The 23,478-nt window shown below is 39.1% G+C and overlaps 1 protein-coding gene across 1 annotated transcript in view; it reads right to left on the bottom strand.

Moving 5' to 3' along the window:
• Window positions 1-23,217, bottom strand: part of LOC141296226 (formin-1-like) — a 66,054-nt gene extending 42,837 nt beyond the window's left edge. Inside the window, exons 1-2 of the mRNA XM_073827499.1 lie at window positions 21,772-23,217; window positions 12,052-12,224 (exon numbers count right to left, since the gene is read on the bottom strand). Of these exons, the coding sequence (XP_073683600.1) occupies window positions 12,052-12,224; window positions 21,772-23,125 (1,527 nt within the window). The 5' untranslated portion in view covers window positions 23,126-23,217. The remainder of the gene's footprint in view (window positions 1-12,051; window positions 12,225-21,771) is intronic.
• Window positions 23,218-23,478: the final 261 nt, after the last annotated feature.

Raw genomic sequence — 23,478 nt, 5'->3', positions numbered from 1 at the left:
GGCTTAAGCCTTGTCTGTGAAACCGGGGGAATATAACATAATGACAGATCTACAAGCTACTTTTGTGAAACGATTCAATTTATTTTCTTTCATTAAGTGCATATTTTCTTTTTTCTTTGGAACTCGTAGGCAAAAAAAGTTTTATTTATGTCTATCTGTGGAAAAATGCTTTGTTTTAAGTACATCATTGTCATGTAAATATATTCTTATGTAAGTAATATCTTTGTAGAATTGCCTATAGCTGATTGATTAACACCATTATTGATCTGAATTAACTTGAGCTGAATTATGACACTATTGTCTTGAATCTGAACTGTCTCCATAGTTGAGTTTCCATTAATGATTTAGCTATTTCTGTGAAGCTGGCAGTGTTGGGAGTAACGCATTACAAGTAACGCATGTTATGTAATAATATTATTTTTTTCCAAGTAACTAGTAAAGTAACGCATTATTTTTTAATTGAGAAGAAAATATCTGAGTTACTTTTTCCCCCATTTATTGATTAAAAGCTCTCCTGTCCTCATGTTGAGAGAAATTGTGAGTAAGATGTTACTTTAGTTCTAGAACAAATGTGAACATGCATTAATTCATCTCACTTACCAAAAAAACAAATACAGTATTCCTCAAAATGAACACAAGACTGCAATAAATAAATATGTTAAATAATACAAATATCCTTTATGTATTTAATCCCATTTTATGAACCAATGTCTTTGCTGTCAACCTTCGATGATCCAATTCATCCATACTAATAAGCAAAAATTACTCAAGATAATCTAACATTTGTTTTCCTTTTTTTATTGAAGAGTTGACATTTGTTCTTCTATGGTCTACTGTACAGACGTCAACTTACTTTTCTCTAAGGCTTTTGGTGTAAAAAGGCTTTTACATTTGACAAAAATAGAACTTTTTATATTAAAAACAAACAAGCAAGCCCTGCCCAGATTTAAAAAGTAACGTAACATATTCCTTTTTAATAAAAAAGTAACTAAGTAACGTAATTAGTTACTTTTTTAAGGAGTAAAAGTAACTTTCCCCAACACTGGAAGCTGACTAAGGTCATTTTACTTTTAAGAATATAGATATTTGTATTGGAAAACAAGAAAAATGTTCATTTTTTTTGCAGTGTATTGGTTTCCTTTGAGGTGACCTCGTCATCCTGACCTTTCCTGAACGCCTGTTGCGTCCTCGTCCTCGTCGATGTACGTCTCCACCCTGGTCACCTGCACCAGATACGGATCGGAGGACGTCCATGAAGAGTGTTCTGCCTCCTGAACAGGTAAATGATGGTGCTCCAGCTCCGTGTTTTCCTCCAAACCATCTCCAGATTTTGGTGTCAAAGGATCTACTGCTCCAATATGACCATTAGCATCTTCATCAGGCAATGTTCGGAATGACATCAACACGGCTGTCGTCTGATCAGAGATCCTAGTGTAGTCTGAATTCATATTCCTGTTTGCATTGAATCCTATGAGGTGAAATCCAATAGCTGCATAGTTAATGTGGTTTTACTTCAACCTGCTCACGCTCCAGTTTCACAGACTTGAGAAAACAAAAGGTTTTTGTGCGTGAAAATCCCCGGTATTCTCTCTCTCTCGCTCCAGTTCTAACAGTGAAAGAGCTGCGAGCCGATAAAGCATTTGGAAACACTTTTGTGCCAGAAGTTTAACATGCATATCCAGTGTGAGAAAGAAAACAGAGTCTGAAGTGTCTCAGTAGTTCAGGCAGCGAAAGCAAACTTACGGAAGTAACGGATACGAGCTCCAGATATTTCCCTTAAAGATTTTTTTTCCGGAATGTGGCAACATGGCAACTTCCTGCTCCGGCGGAGTCTGTGAAGGCTTGTGTTTCTCCTAGAGAAAGTTCAGCGCTGTCTCTGGAGAGGAAGGAGTCACGCAGGTTTGATTACCTTTCCCTCTAACCACTCCCTCTGTCTCTGTTCATCGATGAACCTGGCAGAAATTCACCTGCGAGTGTCCGGTTACTCCAGCGCAGGAGCTGGAAATGCAAGGTAGAGATTCAGTCTCTCTCTCTCTCTCTCTCTCTGTAATCTCCTGCAGGGTCAGGTGAAGTGGGCGGAGCTACACCATTACAACAGCAGCTATAATGAGCTCTACTGAGGTCATTGGCCACGCCTCTCTGTTGCTATAGTGCTGACCTGTAGTGCTTGAATACAGAATCAAGTGTGCAGAGAGAATCAGTGATCGAGCAAAGCGTCTGTAAACTTCCGATTTATCTCCAGTGGTGTGAGACTATGTATAGTACTGAAAAAAATTATTTAAACCAGGTAAAAATATATTAGAAAACCAGTGAGACCTTAAATTGTCCAGGACAAAACATAAACACAGTATGAGAGGCTTTCGTTAACACATCAAATCACTATAATTAATTTAGAAATATTTATATATATTTAAAAAATGCAAATTAAAAAAATAATAATTTAAGTATATATGTATATATATAAATATATACTATAATAATTTATAAACTACCAGTCAAAAGTTTTTGAACAGTAAGATTTTTAATGTTTTTTATAGTCTCTTCCGCTCACCAAGCCTGCTTTTATTTGATTTAAAATAGAGCAAAAGCAGTAATAAAGAATTTTTTTTGTATTTTATATAAAATATATATATTTTAACTGTTGATTTCTGTGATAAAAGCAGAATTTCCAGCATTATTACTGCAGTGTTCAGTATCACATGATCTTTCAGAAATCATTCTAATATGCTGATTTGCTGCTCAAGAAACCCTTCTGATTATTATAAATATTTAAAACAGCTTTTTTATTATGCACATTATATACTATACCATTCACCACTCAAAAGTTTGGAGTCAGTATATTTTTTATATATATAATCTATATATTAATTATAGAAATTAATACTTTTATTTAGCAAGGATGCTTTAAATTGATCAGTGATGATAAAGACATTTATAATGTTACAAAAGATTTCTATTTCAGATGAATGCTGTTCTTCTGAACTTTCTATTCATCAAGAAACCTAAAAAAAAGTTTCCCAGCTGTTTTTAACTTATATAATAATAATAAATGTTTTTGAGCAGCAAATTAGAATATTAAAATGATTTCTGAAGGATCATGTGACACCGAAAACTGGAGTAATGATGCTGAAAATTCAGCTTTGAAGTCATAAAATTTAATTTAAAGTACATTCAAATAGAAAACAGTTATTTTAAATAGTAAAAATATTTCACAATATTGTATTTTGCTGCTGTACTTTGGATCAAATAAATGCAGGCTTGGTGAGTAGAAGAGACGTTTTTAAAAACATTCAAAATCTTACTGTTAAAAAACGTTACTGTGCTTGTTACTGTACATAACCTTAATATAAAATAATAAATAAACACATGAAATACAAGTATAAAAATATGATCATATTTATAAAACACAAAAACATATTTTTGCAAATATGTATATAATTGTCACGCCAGGCCAGCAGAGGGAGCCCTTACCCCCACTGACTGTTGCTGCTCCCTCTGCTGCCTCTATGGTTACTTCCTGTTTATCAGACATAAAAGCCAGCTCATCACACACACACATCGCGAAGTATTGTTTTGCTCCAGCGGACTCTACCAAGCGTTTTCCTTTGCTCTCAGGTTTCCTAGTCTCCTTGTTGTTCCCTAGCCATAGTTCTGTTTTTGTTTTCCCAGTCTTAGTCTTAGTTTTCTAGTTTCTTGTTTTCATTTCATTGTTTCATTTGGACTGCCCACTTGGATTTTGACCCACGCTTGTTTATTGGATTACGCTATTGGATTGTCTTCGCTGTTCATGTTTGCTGGTGTTTTCGACCCTGTCTGTCTGACTACGATCTGCTTAATAAAGCCTTGCATTTGGATCCTCACTCTTGGTCGTCCCGTTTGTGACAGAATACTTCGCCACACCCGGATCCAGCGGCTTTACTCACCACCAGCATCACAACATGGACCCAGTCGACCAACTTCTGCTCCTCAGACAAGGAGATCTCCCCATCAAGGAATATGTTCAACGTTTCAGTGAGTTGTTGCATAAAGTATCATTTTTTGATGAGGTATACTTTAAGGACTTATTCCGTATGGGGCTGAATGAACCAACAAGATCAATGTTGCCTGGGGGGAAATCCTTATGCTCACTGAAGGATTATATGAACTATGCACTGTCGTTATGCGGCTCTCCATGTACTGTGGGTATTCTAGTTGAGCCCCAGCACAAGATGTCTGCTAGCTTCAAGCCACAGCACAAGATGTCTGCTAGCTTCGAGCCACAGCACAAGATGTCTGCTAGCTTCGAGCCACAGCACAGGACGTCTGCTAGCTTCGAGCCACAGCACAAGATGTCTACTAGCCCAGAGCCAAAGCACAAGATGTCTGCTAGTTCAAAGCCTGTTCATAAGATGTCTGCCTTTCAGGAGCCCCTTCACAAGATGGCTACCTTCCCTAAACCTGTTCACAAAATGGCCGCCTTTCCCGAATCAGCTTTCGGAATGACCATCCTTCCTGAGTCCGCATTCAAGATGGTCACCCGATTGGACCCAGCTCACAAGAAATCTACCACGTCTGACTTCTCTCACAAGATGGCTGCCACCCCAAGGCCCGATCACAAGATGGCCGCCATCCCCAAGCCTGTTCACAAGATGGCTGCCACCCCCAAGCCAGTTCACAAGATGGCCGCCGTCCCAAAGCCTGCTTCCAAGATGGCTGTCCTTCCCGAGTCAGCTCATAAGATGGCCGCCTTTCCTGAGACTGCACCCAAGATGGCCGCCCTTCCTGATCCTGTTCGCAAAATGGCCGCTCTTCCAGACCCTGCTCACAAGATGGCCGCCGTTCCAAAGCACGTTCATAAGATGGCTTCCGTTCCTGAGTTCCCGGTCAGAATGGCCACCACGCCAGAGCCTGCTGCAAAGATGGCCGCCACGCCAGAGCCTGCTGCTAAGATGGTCGCCACGCCAGAGCCTGCTGCTAAGATGGCCGCCACGCCTGAGCCTGCTGCAAAGATGGCCGCCACGCCAGAGCCTGCTGCAAAGATGGCCGCCACGCCAGAGCCTGCTGCAAAGAGGGCCGCCACGCCAGAGCCTGCACCCAAGATGACCGCCACGCCCGTGCTGGCACACAAAATGGCCGCCATACCTGAGGCTGTTATTAACAGAGTGGCTACAGCGTCAGACTCTCACCCTTCCAGGACGTATCAGAGACTAATGTCTAGCTTGGAGGACCCACCACTGCTGTCAGCTCGTTCGGCTGGTCCCTTACTGTCAGCCGAGCCAACGTCTGCTCACCCCACATCAGCCAAGCCAGCGTCTGCTAGCGCCACATCAGCCAAGCCAGCGTCTGCTAGCGCCACGTCAACCAAGCCAGCGTCTGCTCACGCCACGTCAACCAAGCCATCGCCTGTGAACGTCATATCTGCTTCTCTCGAACCTGCACCAGCTGCCGTTCCTACCAAGTCACGTCAAGTTACAGCTGCTGTCCCTGCCGAGTCAAGTCACGTCACAGTCACTGTCCCTGCCAGGACAAGTCAAGATACAGCTGCTGTTCCTGTCAGGCCAAGTCAAGCAGCTGTTCCCTCCGAGCCAAGCCAAGCCACAGCTGTCCCTCTCACGCCAAATCAAGTCACTGCTGCTCTTGTCATGACGAGTCAGGTCATAGCTACTACTTCACTGCCAAGTCACATCTCCCCTGAGCATCCAGAGCCTTCACTCCCAAGCCATGCAGAGCCAACGCTCCCAAGCCATGCAGAGCCAACGCTCCCAAGCCATGCAGAGCCAACGCTCCCAAGCCATGCAGAGCCAACGCTCCCAAGCCATGCAGAGCCAACGCTCCCAAGCCATGCAGAGCCAACGCTGCCAAGCCATGCAGAACCAACGCTCCCAAGTCACACAGAGCCAACGCTCCCAAGCCCCACGCCCAATGACCCGGAGGGCATTCCTCTGCCAACTGTGTTACCTGTTATGGCTATCGCCATTTTGAGTGTGTGGGCTGCACACTGCGCCCCAGTTGCCTCTTCGGCCCATGAGTCTGCCCACAAGTTTGTTCTGGAGACCTCATCTACAGGCATGTCCGCTGCGCCTATACCTCTTTCGGAGGTGGCGTACATAGCGGAACTTCACGCTCTGCCCGCTCCGCCAAGGCTTCACGCCCTGCCCGCTCCGCCAAGGCTTCACGCTCTGCCCGCTCCGCCAAGGCTTCACGCTCTGCCCGCTCCGCCAAGGCTTCACGCTCTGCCCGCTCCGCCAAGGCTTCACGCTCTGCCCGCTCCGCCAAGGCTTCACGCTCTGCCCGCTCAGCCAAGGCTTCACGCTCTGCCCGCATCGCCTGTGCTCCCTGCTCTGCCAGCACCGCCAGTGCTCCCTGCTCTGCCAGCACCGCCAGGGTTCCCTGCTATATCTGCTCCGCCAGGACTCCTTGCTCTACCTGCTCCGCCAAGGTTCCTTGCTCTGCCTGTTCCGCCAAGACTCCTTGCTCTGTCTGCTCCGCCAAGACTCCTTGCTCTGTCTGCTCCGCCAAAATTCCCTGCCCTGCCTGCTCCGCCAAGACTCCCTGCTCTGCCTGCACCGCCTAGGTTCCCTGTCATCTCTGTCTTGGCGTCTGGGGCCGTTCCAGAAGTCTCTGTCTGCCCAGGAACTGCCACGAAAGTCGTTCCTGAAGTTCTCGTCTGCCTGGTCACGGCTATGGAGGCCACGTTCTCCCATGAACTCTCTACTTCTCTCCTTGCTCTGTCTGCCTCCTCTATCTCTGTTCTCCCCAGGTCCCAGTCCATAATGCGGCCTCCTGTTCCGCCCTGGAGGGCTTCTACGCCTCCTGTTCCGCCCTGGAGGGCCCCTGCGCCTCCTGTTCTGCCCTGGAGGGCTCCTGCGCCTCCTGTTCCGCCCTGGAGGGCTCCTGCGCCTCCTGATTCGCCCTGGAGGGCTCCTGCGCCTCCTGCTCCGCCCTGGAGGGCTCCTGCGCCTCCTGTTCTGCCCTGGAGGGCTCCTGCGCCTCCTGTTCCGCCCTGGAGGGCTCCTGCGCCTCCTGATTCGCCCTGGAGGGCTCCTGCGCCTCCTGCTCCGCCCTGGAGGGCTCCTGCGCCTTCTGCTCCGCCCTGGAGGGTTCCTGCGCCTCCTGCTCCGCCCTGGAGGGCTCCTGCGCCTCCTGCTCTGCCCTGGAGGGCCGCTCCGCCTCCTGCTCCGCCCTGGAGGGTTCCTAAACCCCTTGCTCCGCCTTCGGCTCCGCCCTGGAGGGCTTCTACGCTTCCTGCTCTGCCCCGGAGGGTCGCTAAGCCTCCTGCTCCGCCCTGGAGGGCTCCTAAGACTCTTGCTCCACCTCAAAGGACTGCTCTGCCTCCAGCCCTGCCCTGGAGGGCTCCTGAATCTCCTGCCCTGCTCTGGAGGGCCTTTGCCCAACCTGTTCTGCCTCAGTCTCCTGGCCCCCCCACCGCTCCCCTGGACTGTTTCCTCCTGTTGTTTTTTGGAGCGTCTGGAAGCCGCTCCTTGGGGGGGGGCTATGTCACGCCAGGCCAGCAGAGGGAGCCCTTACCCCCACTGACTGTTGCTGCTCCCTCTGCTGCCTCTATGGTTACTTCCTGTTTATCAGACATAAAAGCCAGCTCATCACACACACATCGCGAAGTATTGTTTTGCTCCAGCGGACTCTACCAAGCGTTTTCCTTTGCTCTCAGGTTTCCTAGTCTCCTTGTTGTTCCCTAGCCATAGTTCTGTTTTTGTTTTCCCAGTCTTAGTCTTAGTTTTCTAGTTTCTTGTTTTCATTTCATTGTTTCATTTGGACTGCCCACTTGGATTTTGACCCACGCTTGTTTATTGGATTACGCTATTGGATTGTCTTCGCTGTTCATGTTTGCTGGTGTTTTCGACCCTGTCTGTCTGACTACGATCTGCTTAATAAAGCCTTGCATTTGGATCCTCACTCTTGGTCGTCCCGTTTGTGACAATAATATTTATATATTAAAAATAAACAGCTTTAAAATATGCATAGAATACAATATAAAAGAATGAATATAGAATACAATAAAATATATATTTGAGGTCTAAAAACCTATACATATTTTAAATATTATTTACATAATATTATATAACATTAACATAATATAATTATACATGTTTATATAATATTTAAGTATCAATACTTAAAATAATAATTTTGACTTTATTCACATAGCATTTTGTCTTTATTCTGGTAGTATTTCAACTTATTCTCATAATATTTCGACTTTATTCTTGTAGTATTTCGATTTTATTTTCTTAGCATTTCTGACTTTATTCTAAAAAATATATATATATATATAAATAAATAAATAAAATATAATCATGATACAAATATAAATATTTATTTATGTCTAAATTAACCTATATATATTTTAAACATTTATATAATATTTATATAACTTAAAGAGACAGAAAATTTAATTAGAAATGATAAAAATCATAAAAGCAAAAAATGTTAAATAAATAAATAAAAAGAACTCATCATAGTCTTCTTTCTCATAACCTTGTTTTAAACATTCTCTTTGTGACGGACCTGAAACCCGAAACATGAGGTCTGTTTGTTAGTTGTGTTTCTCTGAGCACATTCCGCTCCAGAACCCAAACGCTCCGGTCGTCACAGTGATCTGGCCGAGATCCCGCTCAAGTTCACGGACTGTTTGCCACATGTTTCAGGATGAAAGGAAATTCATCCCGAAGAAAAGAGTGTCTTAATGAAACAACAACAGCATGTGCCAAAGTTCAGCTGAAACCCACCGAAACCAGAACATAGAGCCGCATGCATCTCATCATTAGAGTTACCAGCATGTGTAGTGCGGCTAGATTATATATAAGCAGTCCGGGCCTCTTCTGAGCTCTTCTTATGTAAGAGAACCAGTGCTTTTGAACACAGAGTGATTACTGCTGCATGTTTACTGAAACTTAAGAACAAGAAAGCAATGTAAACTAAAGCTCCTCCATCCAAAACAATCAAACTACATCTACATTCAAATTTGGCTGTAACAGGAGTATTTTGTATGATGCTATTTTAGTGCCACGTTAAAAATAAAAATCTAAAAAGACTACGAGAATAAAGTTGAATTACGAGAATAAAGTCTAAATATTTTGAGAATAAAGTTATTTTAATATTGTAGTATTTCGACTTTATTTTCGTACTATTTCAACTTTATTCACATAGTATTTCGACTTCATTCTTGTAATATTTAGACTTTATTCTCGTAGTATTTCAACTTTATTCTTATAGTACATGACTATATTCACATAGTTCTTTATTCTCGCAGTATTTCAACTTTATTCTTGTAGTATTTCGACTTTATTCTGGTAGTATTTCCAAATTTATTCTCATAATATTTTGACTTTATTCTCGTAAGATTTTTTTTTCTCGTAATATTTTGACTTTATTTTTGTAATATTTTTACTTTATTCTCATAGTATTTCTGACTTCATTCTCATAATATTTGTTTTTTTTTTTTCTCATAATATTTCGACTTTATTCTCGCAATATTTCAACTTTTTTCCCATAATATTTCGACTTTATCCTCGCAATATTTCAACTTTATTTTTGTAGTATTTCAACTTTTCTCTCATAATATTTTTACTTTATTCAGGTAGTATTTCGACTTCATTCTCGTAATATTTCGACTTTATTCTCGTAGTATTTAAATTTTTTTCTCATAATATTTTGACTTTATTTAGGTAGTATTGAGACTTTATTCTCGTAATATTTCAACTTTTTTCCTCATAATATTTCGACTTTATTCTTGTAGTATTTAGACTTTATTCTCGTAATATTTCAACTTTTTTCTCCTCATAATATTTTGACTTTATTCAGGTAGTATTTCGACTTTATTCTCGTAGTATTTAAACTTTTTCTCATAATATTTTGACTTTATTCAGGTAGTATTTAGACTTTATTCTCGTAATATTTTCACTTTATTCACATAGTATTTTGTCTTTTTTCAGGTGGTATTTTGACTTTATTCTTGTAATATTTTGACCTTATTCACATAGTATTTTGAATTTAATCTTGTAATATTTTGACTTTATTCTCATAGTATTTTTACTTTATTCTCGTAGTATTTCGACTTTATTCACATAGCATTTCTATTTTTTTCTCGTAGTATTTCGACTTTATTCTCTAAATATTACAACTTTAATCTCGTAATATTAGATTTTTTTTTACAATTCAACGTGGCACTAAAATGCAGTCATAATTTTTTAAGTTGTATTGAACAGAGTCTGAGTCGGCTCTATAAATAACAGTAACCTGTCAGGGAAAGTTCATGTCTATTGTTGATGTTACTGAGAACTACAATGACAAACTACAACAAAGGTTCCGGAGCTGGTGTAAAAGCAGTTAGTTTAACCTGTAAGACCAGATAACACAAGAACCAAAACTACATTAAGTCATTTTATCTGACATTCGCTGCTGACTGTGTCACGCCCATCTAATCTGATCTGAGATCAGTGTGTTTTCCACCGTGGTCAGATTCAGGCGCGTCGCGGGTGTGTCGGTATGCTGGCATTTCACTCAACTTTACTGATGTGAAACACACACACAGACACAACAGCTAACAGGGAACGTTCTCAGAAGGTTCTAAACAAACATTAAAAGTTATCTGGTCTTTAATAATGTTCTCACAACATTATTTATACATCATTCATGGAATGTTTTCCTGAAACATTTTAGCTGGATGTTTAAAAATGTTCTGAGAATGTTCAAAAGTAACATTTGCATGCTGTTTTCAAAATAACACACATTTACAAAACCATGAAACAATGTTTCTGAATGTTTTAAAAAACTGAACATTTTGAACATTCAGGAAGTACAACTTTATAAACCTTAGTCCAACATGTCCTATAAGGTGATGATTAATCAGACATAAGGAGGAAGCACAGTTTCTCAGTGCAGTTATTAGAGTTATTAACATGTTCTGCTGCTGAATCAGTCAGACGTGCCCTCTAAAAAACAAATGAGTCTCCAGCTTCTCGCTGAGCTGAGAAATCTGGATTTGCTGACGTGCCCTCTGGACCTGAAAGACTTCTTATACAAAGCCTGTGTGTGTGTGTGTAAGCTTTAGACCACAAGTTTAGAGGAACCCTGAAGAAAACAGTATTTGTTATATATGTAATGCATATAAAGTTATTCAGTATGTGACTGTGTTTTGAGGATTAAATTTCTCAGAATGTCCACAAAAGAGCTGCAAAAACTGATAAAAACTGATTCAAGAACAATAGATGTTCTACAAGAACAATAATTCCTAAATGTTCTCAAATTTAAGTTTCAATTTTGAATATGGAAATTAGTTTCCACCACAGGATAAAAAAAAGGTAAATATAAGGTATATAAATTAAAAGGGAACTGTGACTTTTCTTCTCACAATTCTGACTATTTTTCTTACATTTCAGAGATTTTTATTTAAAAACTCACAATTGCAATAAGAAAAGTTAGAATTTTGAGATACAAAAGTTTATGAGATATAAAAGTTTTTATTTATTTATATATGTGAGATAAACTGCGATATATAATAAATGTGAGATATAAAATGTGACCCTGGACGGCAAAACCAGTCATAAGGGTCAATTACTGGGAAAAATTTAAAAACATTCTAAACATCTAAAACATTTTCATTGATGTATGTGGTTTGTTAGGATAGGACAATATGTGCCCAAGATAAAACTATTTGAAAATTTGGAATCTGAGGGTGGAAAATAATCTAAATATTGAGAAAATTGCCTTTAAAGGCAATTATTAATTGATTACTAATCAAAAATTTTCTTTTGATATATTTACGGTAGGAAATTTACAAAATATCTTCATGTAACATGATCTTTACTTAATTTCCTAATGATTTTTGGCATAAAAGAAAAATGGATAATTTTGACCCATACAATGTATTTTTGGCTATTGCTACAAATATACCCCAGCGACTTAATTGTGAGATATAAAGTCAGAAAAAAGTAAGAACTGTGAGATATGAAGTCAGAATTTAAGAAAAAAAAGTCAGAATCTGAATGAATATTACAAATAAACGCAGAAGTCTACAATATGTTAATTTCATCACAGTGCTGACTGACTCACCGTTATTCCGAGTTTGGGATTGTAGGGAGTGTCTCCGATGATGTCGTCCTCCGGCGGCGTGATTCTCAGGAAGTCTAGGTGATCCGGTCTGCTGGGATGACGCAAAGCCTCCTGGGTAAGGGATTCATCTGCATCCAGCATCCAGATGTCCTCTGGATGCAACAGAGAGTTTTCTGCAGGAAAAATGATTAGACTTTAGACTTTAAAGTCACTGCTTTGATAATAATAGCAATCATTAGTGCAAAATAGTGTTTATATGTCTAAAATATATATGTCTTTACTGATATTAAAGTGTATCTGTGCTCAGACACACTCTGATCTAATGCAATAAAGCAGCTCCAGAGGTCTGATATAATCAACAAACACCATCAGTCATATATAATAGAATTATGAATGATCACAGACCTGTTGTATTTTGTTTAGCAACACAACACAACCTGATGTCTGTAACAGTACCTGTCAGAATAAGGGCTGAATTCATGTGCATAAAAATGTTTACACATAGTCCACAAGAGAAAAATAATAGCTGAATTTATAAAAACGACCCCGTTTAAAAGTTTACACCCCCTTGATTCTTAATACTGTGTTGTTACCTTAATGATCCACATCTGTGTGTTTTTGTTTAGTAAAAGTTGTTCATGAGTCCCTTGTTTGTCCTGAACAGTTCAACTGCCTGCTGTTCTTCAGAAAAATTATCACACAAATTCTTTGGTTTTCCAGCATTGTGTATATTTAAACCCTTTCCAACAATGACTGTATGATTTTGAGATCCATCTTTTGACACTGAGGACAACTGAGGGACTCATATGCAACTATTACAGAAGGTTCAAACACTCACTGATGCTCCAGAAGGAAAAACCATGCATTAAGAGCCGGAGGGTGAAAACTTTTGAACAGAATGGAGATGCATACATTTTTCTTATTTTGCCTAAATATTATATTTGTATTTTTTTTTTCCCCATTTAATAATGCCCTTCAGAGGCTATAGAAGATGCTAATGCTTACATGTTTCCCAGAAGTCTAAATAAGTAAAATTTACCCTGATCTTCAAATTCCAAAAGTTTTTCCTTCTGGAGCATCAGTGAGTCTTTGAACCTGCATGAACATGCATTTTGTATGATCCCTCTTGTTTTGGTAAAATAATTAACATTTTGCAGATTCTTGACCTCAACTGTATTTATTCAAAGTGGCTGCAATAGATGTTTAAGAACAAACCAAAAAACAGTATCATCATTCAAATGCATTCAGATGTAGCTATTAGTTTACAACTTTTTGTTAAATTATTTTTTTGCAAATTAAAAGTTAATTAAAAACCAACAACAATTGATCTGCATGTATGATTCCTGCATGTATGTTAACGCAATGTCTTTGTAAGAACATTCTGTGCTGTGTGTCTATATGTAGACCGTATGTAAGACGCTGTGAATGAATGTTTGATGTTTAGCTCTATAATTCAGTGTGTTACTCCCTGTGCCCTTCACTAGCCGACCTGAACACACAACACAACGTGACACACACCATATACAGCATCAGTCTCTCTCCTTCTATATCTCTCTGGTGGATCACAGCACAGAAATGAGAGAAACTCAATTTCAATTCACATACGTTTCCTCTGCAAAATTCTCAGTCAGAGAGATTAGAAACACTATTGATAATGCGAGTGAAGGCTACAGTGATTAATCGCGTCTCATTATGATAATGCATCTGCAGCCGGACCCGCCAGACCTCCAAACGCTGACTAAATGCCTGGTTCTGTTCCAAATGCAAAGTCAGATTGATTGCATCTCTCTCAGGCTCTGCACTGAATTACTCTCAAAACCCATGAAATTAAGATGCTCGTCCAGTCCGGCTCAAGCAGACCGACTCCAGCTGTGCTCCTGCCGTCAATACTATAGTAAAACCACAGTGAAACAGAAGCAGCTGCACTGTTTTCAAACTGCTTTCATTTGCATGAATCACCAACTCAACTAATGAGCTCATTAGAATTAGAAATGAAACAGCGCCACCATGTGAACACAAAACAACTTTCTGATTGTCAGTAATTATTGATTAGATTATCTATCAATCTATTAACCCCCATGTGATCAATACATTTATATATGTTTTTATACCATTATATTGTATTCATATTTTTAATTTTATTTATTTTTTTCATTGCAGCTTTACTTAAAGTGTTTTTGTAATTTCTATTTATTTTATTTTTTAAGTATGGTTACATTGTTTTCATAACTTTATTTTGTTGTATTTTATTTTAAGTTAAACTAAACGAAAATGAGAAATTTTGCTTGGTCTAGCTTGAAATAAACTGCATCATTTATTGTTAAAATATATTTTAAGTTTATTTTTTATTGTTTTGTTTTTTTTATTATTGGTAAAATAATAAACATTTTGCAGATTCTTGACCTCAGCTGTATTCATTCAAAGTGGCTGCAACAGATGATTAAAAACAAACCAAAAAAATATCTTCATTCAAATGCATTCAGATGTTACTAGTTTTCAACTTTTTGTTACATCATTATTGCAAATTAAGTTAATAAAAAAAACTAAATTAAAATGAGAAATTTTGCTCGGTCTAGCTTGAAATAAAATGCATGATTTACTGTTAAAATGTATTTTAAGGAAAAATGTTCTTGTTGTTTTTAATTTTAGTTATCTATAATAACTAGCAAATAACTAATTCCTATAAAACAGAGAGTTGCTCCTCCTCCAGGGGGCATCGGTGACTCAGAAACTACTATCTGCCATTGACAGGCTTTCAGATCTCAGAATATGTTATTTGAGACAACTGTACTGTATTCAATACTTTAACTAATTTAAAACTAAACATTTAAATCTATTTAATCAAAAGATTTGCATCAGCCATTCAAAAGCAAGCTCTCTAGCCGAGACGGGGGCTAGTTGTCACACTGTTTAAACTGCTTCTTTATGTCTGTTCATGTGACACAATCATTGTGTGAGATATAAAGTAGGGAGATTAGAGTGTGTTAATAGAGCAGCTGTCAGATAGAGTGGGTATATGGTGTGTAGATAGAGCCTCAGGCTGATTCACAGTGAATGAACAGAGCAGTTCAATACGTCTGTGCTGATGCTACACTGATAAGCTAGTATTAGAGATTATATTATATATACTCCTGTTTATTTTACTGGAGCCCACCTGTTTTTGAGCCAATTTGATTTTGGATACATAAAGTATTATTTAGAAATAATTGTAGAAGTTTTCCCACCTATGACAAATCTGTAAATGTAAAAGATGTCAATTAAAGGGTGAAAACTGTTTGTCTACAACAAACTTTCTAACTGATGATGAATTGTGAGCCAATCAGAATATTTCATGCTTTAAAGAGCTCAAGCATTTAAAACTGCAGTGAGCTTGTAATAAACATAGCAATATTGTATTATATATGATAATATTGTTCTCAAGAAACGTAATTTCTTTATGACTGAAGAAGACATGAACATCTTGGATGACATTGGGGTGAGTAACTTATCAGGAAATTGTAATTTTGGAAGTGGAGTAATCCTTTGATAAAACTCTCATCCTGAGCTTGTCTCATCTGTGAGACTTTAAATCCAATCAAATGAGATGTTCACAGGACAGAATCAAAATCCAAAGACACACATTAACTAAGGCTTTACATTCTACAACCTAAAAACAATATACAGTACTTCTCTTACACACCTAAAGGAGTCAATAGTTGTTTACATTAGTGCACAGTGCTAAAAAACTTGATGATTTTTTGAATTTTGAATTTTTTGAAACTTGAATTTTCTTCTGGAGAAACATCTGTGAAGCCGATTAAGCTATAGGCTCCACTGAGTCTCATTGGCGTCTATGAGAAACACCTGAGCTGTGCGATGTGATAATAGCTCGCTGTGCTCCTGTTTGTCTCTCTGTTTGTCTGTGTTCAGAGTGAACTCAAGCTCTGCTGTCTGTGTGATGAAGGACGACATGAAGCTCAGAGTGAACTAGCATCAACCGCAGACACACACATCAGACACAACACACTCAGATCCGCCACAGTCCTCACACAAACCAACTCCTGAGTCCTGAGGGGTTTAGCATGTTGATTTATGGTTGCAGCAGGTTCTGAGTTTTTTATACAAATAATCTGTGTGGGAAAACTAGTACCATTCCAAAACTGGGAACATTTAAAGACAATTTAAAACCGCATCAGTTTATATATAAACCCTTGTTCACACACACACACACACACACACACACACACACACACACACACACACACACACTGGTGTTTAGTGATGTGATGTGTAATTACCCACAGAGCTTGACTCATTCAGCCCACCACACACACACATACATACAAAACACACACACACACACACACACACACACACACACACACACACACACACACACACACACACACACACACACACACACACACACACACACACACACACAGTGTCAGGAGTGCTGTGTTTCCTACTGAATGCCAGACATGCAAAGCATGCAAGAAACCCAAAGGATCTTCAGTGTCTGTGTGTGATCAGTTTCATATGACCTCTGGGCTGATTGCTTGATTTCATTACATTCATTACTGATGCTGAGCTGCTGGAACCAGTGCAGACCCAGCAACAGGAAACACTCTCACAACTTTAGCTAACGCTGTTTTAAATGTTCAGACAAAATGTTTGTAATGTACTACGTATGGAACATCCTTATAACTTTATTAATAGTTGATATAAATTTTCTTAACATTGAGAGAACACATTCTTAAAGGGGCTGCTTTTCCATTCCATTCCCACTCCGAAGATCTGATCTAAATAAAATGATTCATCATCTGAAGTCCCGATCTAAATCAAATGATTTGTGAACCATCATTTCAAATAAGGACTCGAAGCGCGGAGGGCAAATCATTCCATTTGCAAAATGATTTGCAAACCCACTCCTAAGTCCGGATCTAAATCAAATGATTAACAATCTGAAGTACCGGTCTGATTCAAAATATTCACAATCTAAAGTACCAATCTAAATCAAATGATTCGGATCTGAAGTCCTGTTCTAAATCAAAAGATTCTCAATCTGAAGTCCCAATGTAAATCAAATGATTTGGGATCTGAAGTCGTGCTCTGAATCAAAAGATTAACGATCTGAAGTCCCGATCTAAATCAAACGATTGGCGAACACGCTTCAAAGTTCCGATCTAAATCAAATGATTCGGGATCTGCAATTTAAAGTCCGATCTGAATCAAATGATTTGCGATACAGGATGTGTTTAGAGCGTTTTGAAACAATCTACATCAAATTATTTGCAATCTGAAGTCCTGTTCTGAATAAAAAGGTTTGCGATCTAAAGTCATGATTTGAATCAAATTATTTGCAATCTGAAGTCCTGTTCTGAATCAAAAGATTCACAATCTGAAGTCCCGATCTAAATCAAATGATTGGCGAACACGCCTTAAAATTCCGCTCTAAATCACATGATTTGGGATCTGCAATTTAAAGTCCCCTATCTGAATCAAATGATTTGCGATACAGGATGTGTTTGGAGCATTTTGAAACCAATATAAATTAAATGATTCGCGATCTGAAGTCCCGATCTGAAACAAATGATTCCTGAACCCACTTCTAACTAAGGAGGGCGTAAAAATAATGTTTGTGAAATGTTGTAAGAAATGTTTTTAGAACTTTCAAGTAATGTTATATAATCATATAGACAATCATATATAACATTTTAAAAAAAAGTTTCCACAACGTTTTTATAACCTAAATGTGTCACCTGATCACTGTCTGAGACACAAATCATACAGAAGAACTTCACCTGCACTGACGCTTTACTCGAGTTTTTAGTCCCAGTGTTACGGTGAAGGATGCTCAATGTTTGTCCATGAAAGATCCTTTATAATGCGCTGAATAAAAACCATCAGTGCTACGGATGTTTATTTCCTCAGGACTGATTCTTTACACACTGGAGGTATTTATAGAGGTTTTATTGATTGATGAAATGCTCTGGTGTAATAGTGTATAGAATAACACAAGGGCAGAAGAGCCGTGGCTGTTGGACAATCTACAGTGTACAGCATCAACTCCTGCCAGTACTAGAGACTTCATCACAATCAGCACATGAACAGCTCTCTCTCAGACCGCTGTCATGCTCACTGGAGCAGAGTCTGTCTGAAACCCAAAGACAATGAACAATGAGTGTGTGTCACTGGAGGAAGTTTTCATAGTGCAGAATGAATGAAATCTCAGTTACTACTGGGTTTGTGGGTGCAATTTAGAATATCACAAAAAGACTAGCAACCACCCAGAACATATTAATAAATATATAGCACATTAGCAACCACATTGTAACATCTTGGTAACTGCACAATCGCCCTAGCAACTGCATAGCAACAAAATTTTCAAAGTGATTTTGCTTTCTGTTTTAAAGTTTTCTTCGGATTGTTTGTACTTAAAAGTCCTGAATTGAGTCAAATGATTCGCAAACCCAAACCGAAGTCCCAAACTGAATCAAATGATTCGCAAACCCTAACCAAAGTCCCAAATTGAATCAAATGATTCGCAAACCCTAACCAAAGTCCCGAATTGAATCAAATGATTCGCGAACCCTAACCAAAGTTACGAATTGAATCAAATGATTCGCGAACCCTAACCAAAGTCCCGAATTGAATCAAATGATTCGCGAACCCTAACCAAAGTCCCGAATTGAATCAAATGATTCGAGAACCCTAACCAAAGTCCCGAATTGAATCAAATGATTCGCGAACCTTAACCAAAGTCCCGAATTGAATCAAATGATTCGAGAACCCTAACCAAAGTCCCGAATTGAATCAAATGATTTGCGAACCCTAACCAAAGTCCCGAATTGAATCAAATGATTCGAGAACCCTAACCAAAGTCCCGAATTGAATCAAATGATTCGCGAACCCTAACCAAAGTCCCGAATTGAATCAAATGATTCGAGAACCCTAACCAAAGTCCCGAATTGAATCAAATGATTCGAGAACCCTAACCAAAGTCCCGAATTGAATCAAATGATTCGCGAACCCTAACCAAAGTCCCGAATTGAATCAAATGATTCGAGAACCCTAACCAAAGTCCCGAATTGAATCAAATGATTCGCGAACCCTAACCAAAGTCCCGAATTGAATCAAATGATTCGAGAACCCTAACCAAAGTCCCGAATTGAATCAAATGATTCGAGAACCCTAACCAAAGTCCCGAATTGAATCAAATGATTCACGAACCCTAACCAAAGTTACGAATTGAATCAAATGATTCGAGAACCCTAACCAAAGTTACGAATTGAATCAAATGATTCGAGAACCCTAACCAAAGTCCCGAATTGAATCAAATGATTCGCGAACCCTAACCAAAGTTACGAATTGAATCAAATGATTCAAGAACCCGTGCCGAAGTGCCGAATTGAATTAAATGATTCGCAAGCCCCACCGAAGTCCCGAATTGAATCAAATGATTAGCTCGCAAGTTTTATGACATTAACTGAAAGTATGATGTTTACAAATAAAAAAAACATATTTTCATTCCAAAGATAACATTCAACACAAATCTAGGAACATATTGAGGTGAGGTAAGCGGTTTACTGCTAACTAGTGAAACACTCCATTAATATGATGAGCTGCAGCTTAAAATACACGTTAGATGTTCACATAGTGCATTATGGTGGAGTTTGTAGCTTAATTCTCTATATTTGAAATAGTTTGAGCTGCAGTTTAGTTGCTGACAGTTCAATAGGAAATCAGCTGAAAGCATCCAGTCATCTCATACCATTCAATCAATCTCACATTTATCAAAATCAAACATTATATCAGACAACATTATTGTCTATTAGTATTTTAATGATGATGATTATATAATCATTTAGAAATAGAAAATATATCTCGTTTCTACTATAGTGAGCCCTCCTCTAACAAGCAGAGAGGATCCGCTGTATTTCAGGTTTGTGTAACTGTCATGTGTGATCAGATCAGCAGCAGTACAAGAGTAGATTATACTGGAGACTCAACTGCATCTACTTTGCCTCAAGCAAATGAACTGTGTTTGGCCCCACAACTAATAGGCGATGATCAAATCATACTATCTGAATTTAGGCTTGAATTTAGAGGAGCATCACAGAAAGGGCAGACGCTTAATGGGAATTCTTTCTTTTCTCGTCAGCGCAGCCATGAGATGCAGCTTACGCGCTTCTGAAGTCTTGCTCCAGCAACAAAGCGCTTTAATCCTTCTAATGTTTGGGACTTCTGAAGCGACCCAAACCAGCCCTCCTCCAGATCAACAGGATGAAGGTGCAGAGCAAATTATGTTCATGAGAGCAGCACCCGTGTTTGAACCCGAGAGCCGGCCCAGCGGCTTTGATCTTAGTGAAACCAGGACTGGATTCTTCACTCAGAAACACACACTGTGAAAATTCAATAATGGATCTCTGGGAAAGAGGGCTGGGAGGCTAAAATTCTTGTCCAGAGTCACATGACAAGCCTAAGAAATCAAAATAAACCTGGGCCACTGAGATTACTAGCAGTGAGTTTGATTTCACAATCACACTTCCCAGGTGACAAATTCAGGTTATAAAAACATTGCGGGAATGTTGTTTTGAAAAGTTTCTAATGCATAGAAATGTTCAGTTTTCTTGTTGTGATTTTAATGCTAATAATACTAAGTTCTGCTAACTTTATTTCCCCCAAAACATAACATTATTTGAATGTTTATTTGGAATTAGAATGTCCAGTTTTCTTGTTGTGATTAGAAAGTTATTTAAAGGTGACTAAACGCTTCTTAAGCATTCTACTAAATTTTATTTTTACCCCAAATATGACATTATTTGAAATATTCAATTTATAATATTCTAAGAATGTTAAAATCGCCATAATTAAAATGTTATTATAATGTTTCCTAAATGTTCTACTAAATTTTTACCCAAAATTATATCATTTTTGAATGTCTAATATTCTAGAATATACTAATATTCTTATATTCTATTCTAATATTCTATGTCCAGTTTTCTTGTCGTCATTAGAACATTATTTAAAGGTTACAAAAACATTTCCTAAACGTTCTAAACTTTATTTTACCCAAAAATATAACATTATTTGAACACTTACTTTTAATATTCTAGGAACTAAAATACCCAGATTTGTTTTCATGATTAGTATGTTATTTAAAGGTGGCTAAAACATTTCTTTAATGTCCTACAAATTCTATTTTTATCCAAAATATAACATTATATGAACTTTTAATTGTAAATCTCTGAGAATGTTAAAATGTCCAGTTTTCTTGTTGTGATTAAGACATTATTTAAGGTTACAAAAACATTTGCTAAATGTTCTAAATTTTATTTTCACCCAAAATATAACATTATATGAACTTTTAGTTGTAAATCTCTAAGTGTGTAAAAATGCCCAGTTTTCTTGTTGTGATTAGAAAGTTATTTAAAGTTGACTACAACGTTTCTTATACATTCTACTAAATTAATTTTTACCCCAAATATAACATTATTTGAATGTTTATTCTATTATATTTCAGTTTTCTTGTCCTGTTATTTATACCAAAACTATTATTGTATGTTATTGTTATTTTAACGCTAAAAAGTGTTTCTTAGAACATTCAAATAGAAATAACATCATGAAGACATTCTGAGAAAGTTGTTGTGAGAACATTCCATAAACATTACATTAAGAACTTTATGTCCTAACATTCACATTTCGTGTTAGCTGGGAACTAGAAGAGCAGTTTCTTACCTGAGGTCGTGGCACTCGACGTACTAGCTCCATTCAGGTTGAAATGATTGCTGAGGTTCAGGTCGAGCCGTGTGACCGTCCTGCGGTTGCCGTTTTTGTCGATGACCTCTGTGGCGACTTTGGGCTCATCTCTCGAGGAGCGTTTATTTCCATCATCCTCCTCAGGCAGCAACACAATACGGTGGTTCATCTGGGGACTCGAAAGTTGAGAAGACAGAGGCGACAAGACAGGAGACATGCTCTGGAGACTGTTGGTAGGAGGATAAGACACATTGAAGACTCCACAGAGAGAACTTGATGTGGGGCTTCTGCTCCAGGGGCGAAGATTAGAGCTTCTAGCATCAATAGGGGGCGATAGGCTTGACCTGGTTTTCTCGTTGTTCACCTGAGTAAAGCGCTTGATGTCTTCTTGTCCAGCTTGCTGGTTGCGGTGATCCACATCCAAACTGGAATGAGATACAGGTTTCTCTTGGGAAGCCTCATCATCACTTCTCACATCCCTTTGGTTGACTTCCAAACTTGCAAAGGTTGACTCTCGTTGGTTTCCCTCAATATTCCCATTGGTCATTAGCTCCTGTAAGACACATCCACGTTGGTTTCCCAACGGTTTATCGTATTCCAAAGTGAATTGGTTATCAAACTCCGACAGCTCGGCACAAAGATCCATTTCCGACCCAAAAGAACGAGGTTCTTCCATGAAATCCCAACCATCATGGGCGATCTGGAAGTGTTCCTCCATTGGAAGAAGAGGCTCGCAGGAGACGCTGACGTAGGAGCCTGTTCCTGGCGTATCCGGGCCACAGATGGAGATTGGAGTTCCTGGTATTTTCGTTGAAAACTCAGACGCTCCACTTTGAACTTTCCTTTTCATCTTGCTCTGCAAAAACTCTTCAGCACTGTCCATCTTCTTAGAACCGAGTTTCTTCAGCTTGCGAACCCTTGAAACCGCTCTCTTTTGCTCTGGTGACAGAGGAATAGTGAGGTTACTACTGCTAACATCATGTCCAACATATTCCTCATGTCCTTCCAGGAGCTTCCCGTCCTGGTTGCCCATCCTGAGCTGGTTTGCACAGTCACTGCATAAAGACAGGAGGTCCGTCAGCAGCTGATGGTGTTCTGCGGCCAGCCAGCGGAGCTGCGCGACCGCTCCTTTTGTCGCCTTGCAGTAATACTGGCCTCTTTGTTTAGTCCTGGCCTCGTCTTCATCCTGAGGCCGGACTTCACGAGGGGTTTGGCCAGCTCGTGAGAAACCTCTGGGTTTCCGTGATGGGATGTACAGACTGCTGAAGCACAGCTCGTGGATGGGTTTGTAGAGACGCAGCACTGTGTGTGTGCCTTCCATTACGGGGCCCATTTTAATTCATCATGCTCCTAAATTGAGTTGGCAGTTGTCTCGTGGGTCTCGTCTCAAGTTGAGGACGGCCCGGGATGGACTGACACGGCGGGTGTTCATCATCGGGGCGATCGAAGACCTGTCAAAATGACGGAAGTTTTTAGTGCAAGTCATAAATCTGTTTTAAGATGCATGTAGAATGTAAACATTCTAAAGCTAAAGATTTTTAGCCCAAAAAACTGTAAAACACATGACTTATTATAGAGACACAGAGCTTTAAAACCCACAACAAAATCAGAAGTGTACTTAAATAATAAGATTGATTAATAGCAATTAAATACAGGCTTTAAAGTTAACAAGTATCAAATTTGGTT

This window comes from Garra rufa, chromosome 21, assembly GCF_049309525.1.
Source record: "Garra rufa chromosome 21, GarRuf1.0, whole genome shotgun sequence".
Taxonomy (NCBI): domain Eukaryota; kingdom Metazoa; phylum Chordata; class Actinopteri; order Cypriniformes; family Cyprinidae; genus Garra; species Garra rufa.
Note: the sequence above shows the minus strand (reverse complement) of the source record. Positions and strands in the feature narration are given on the sequence as shown.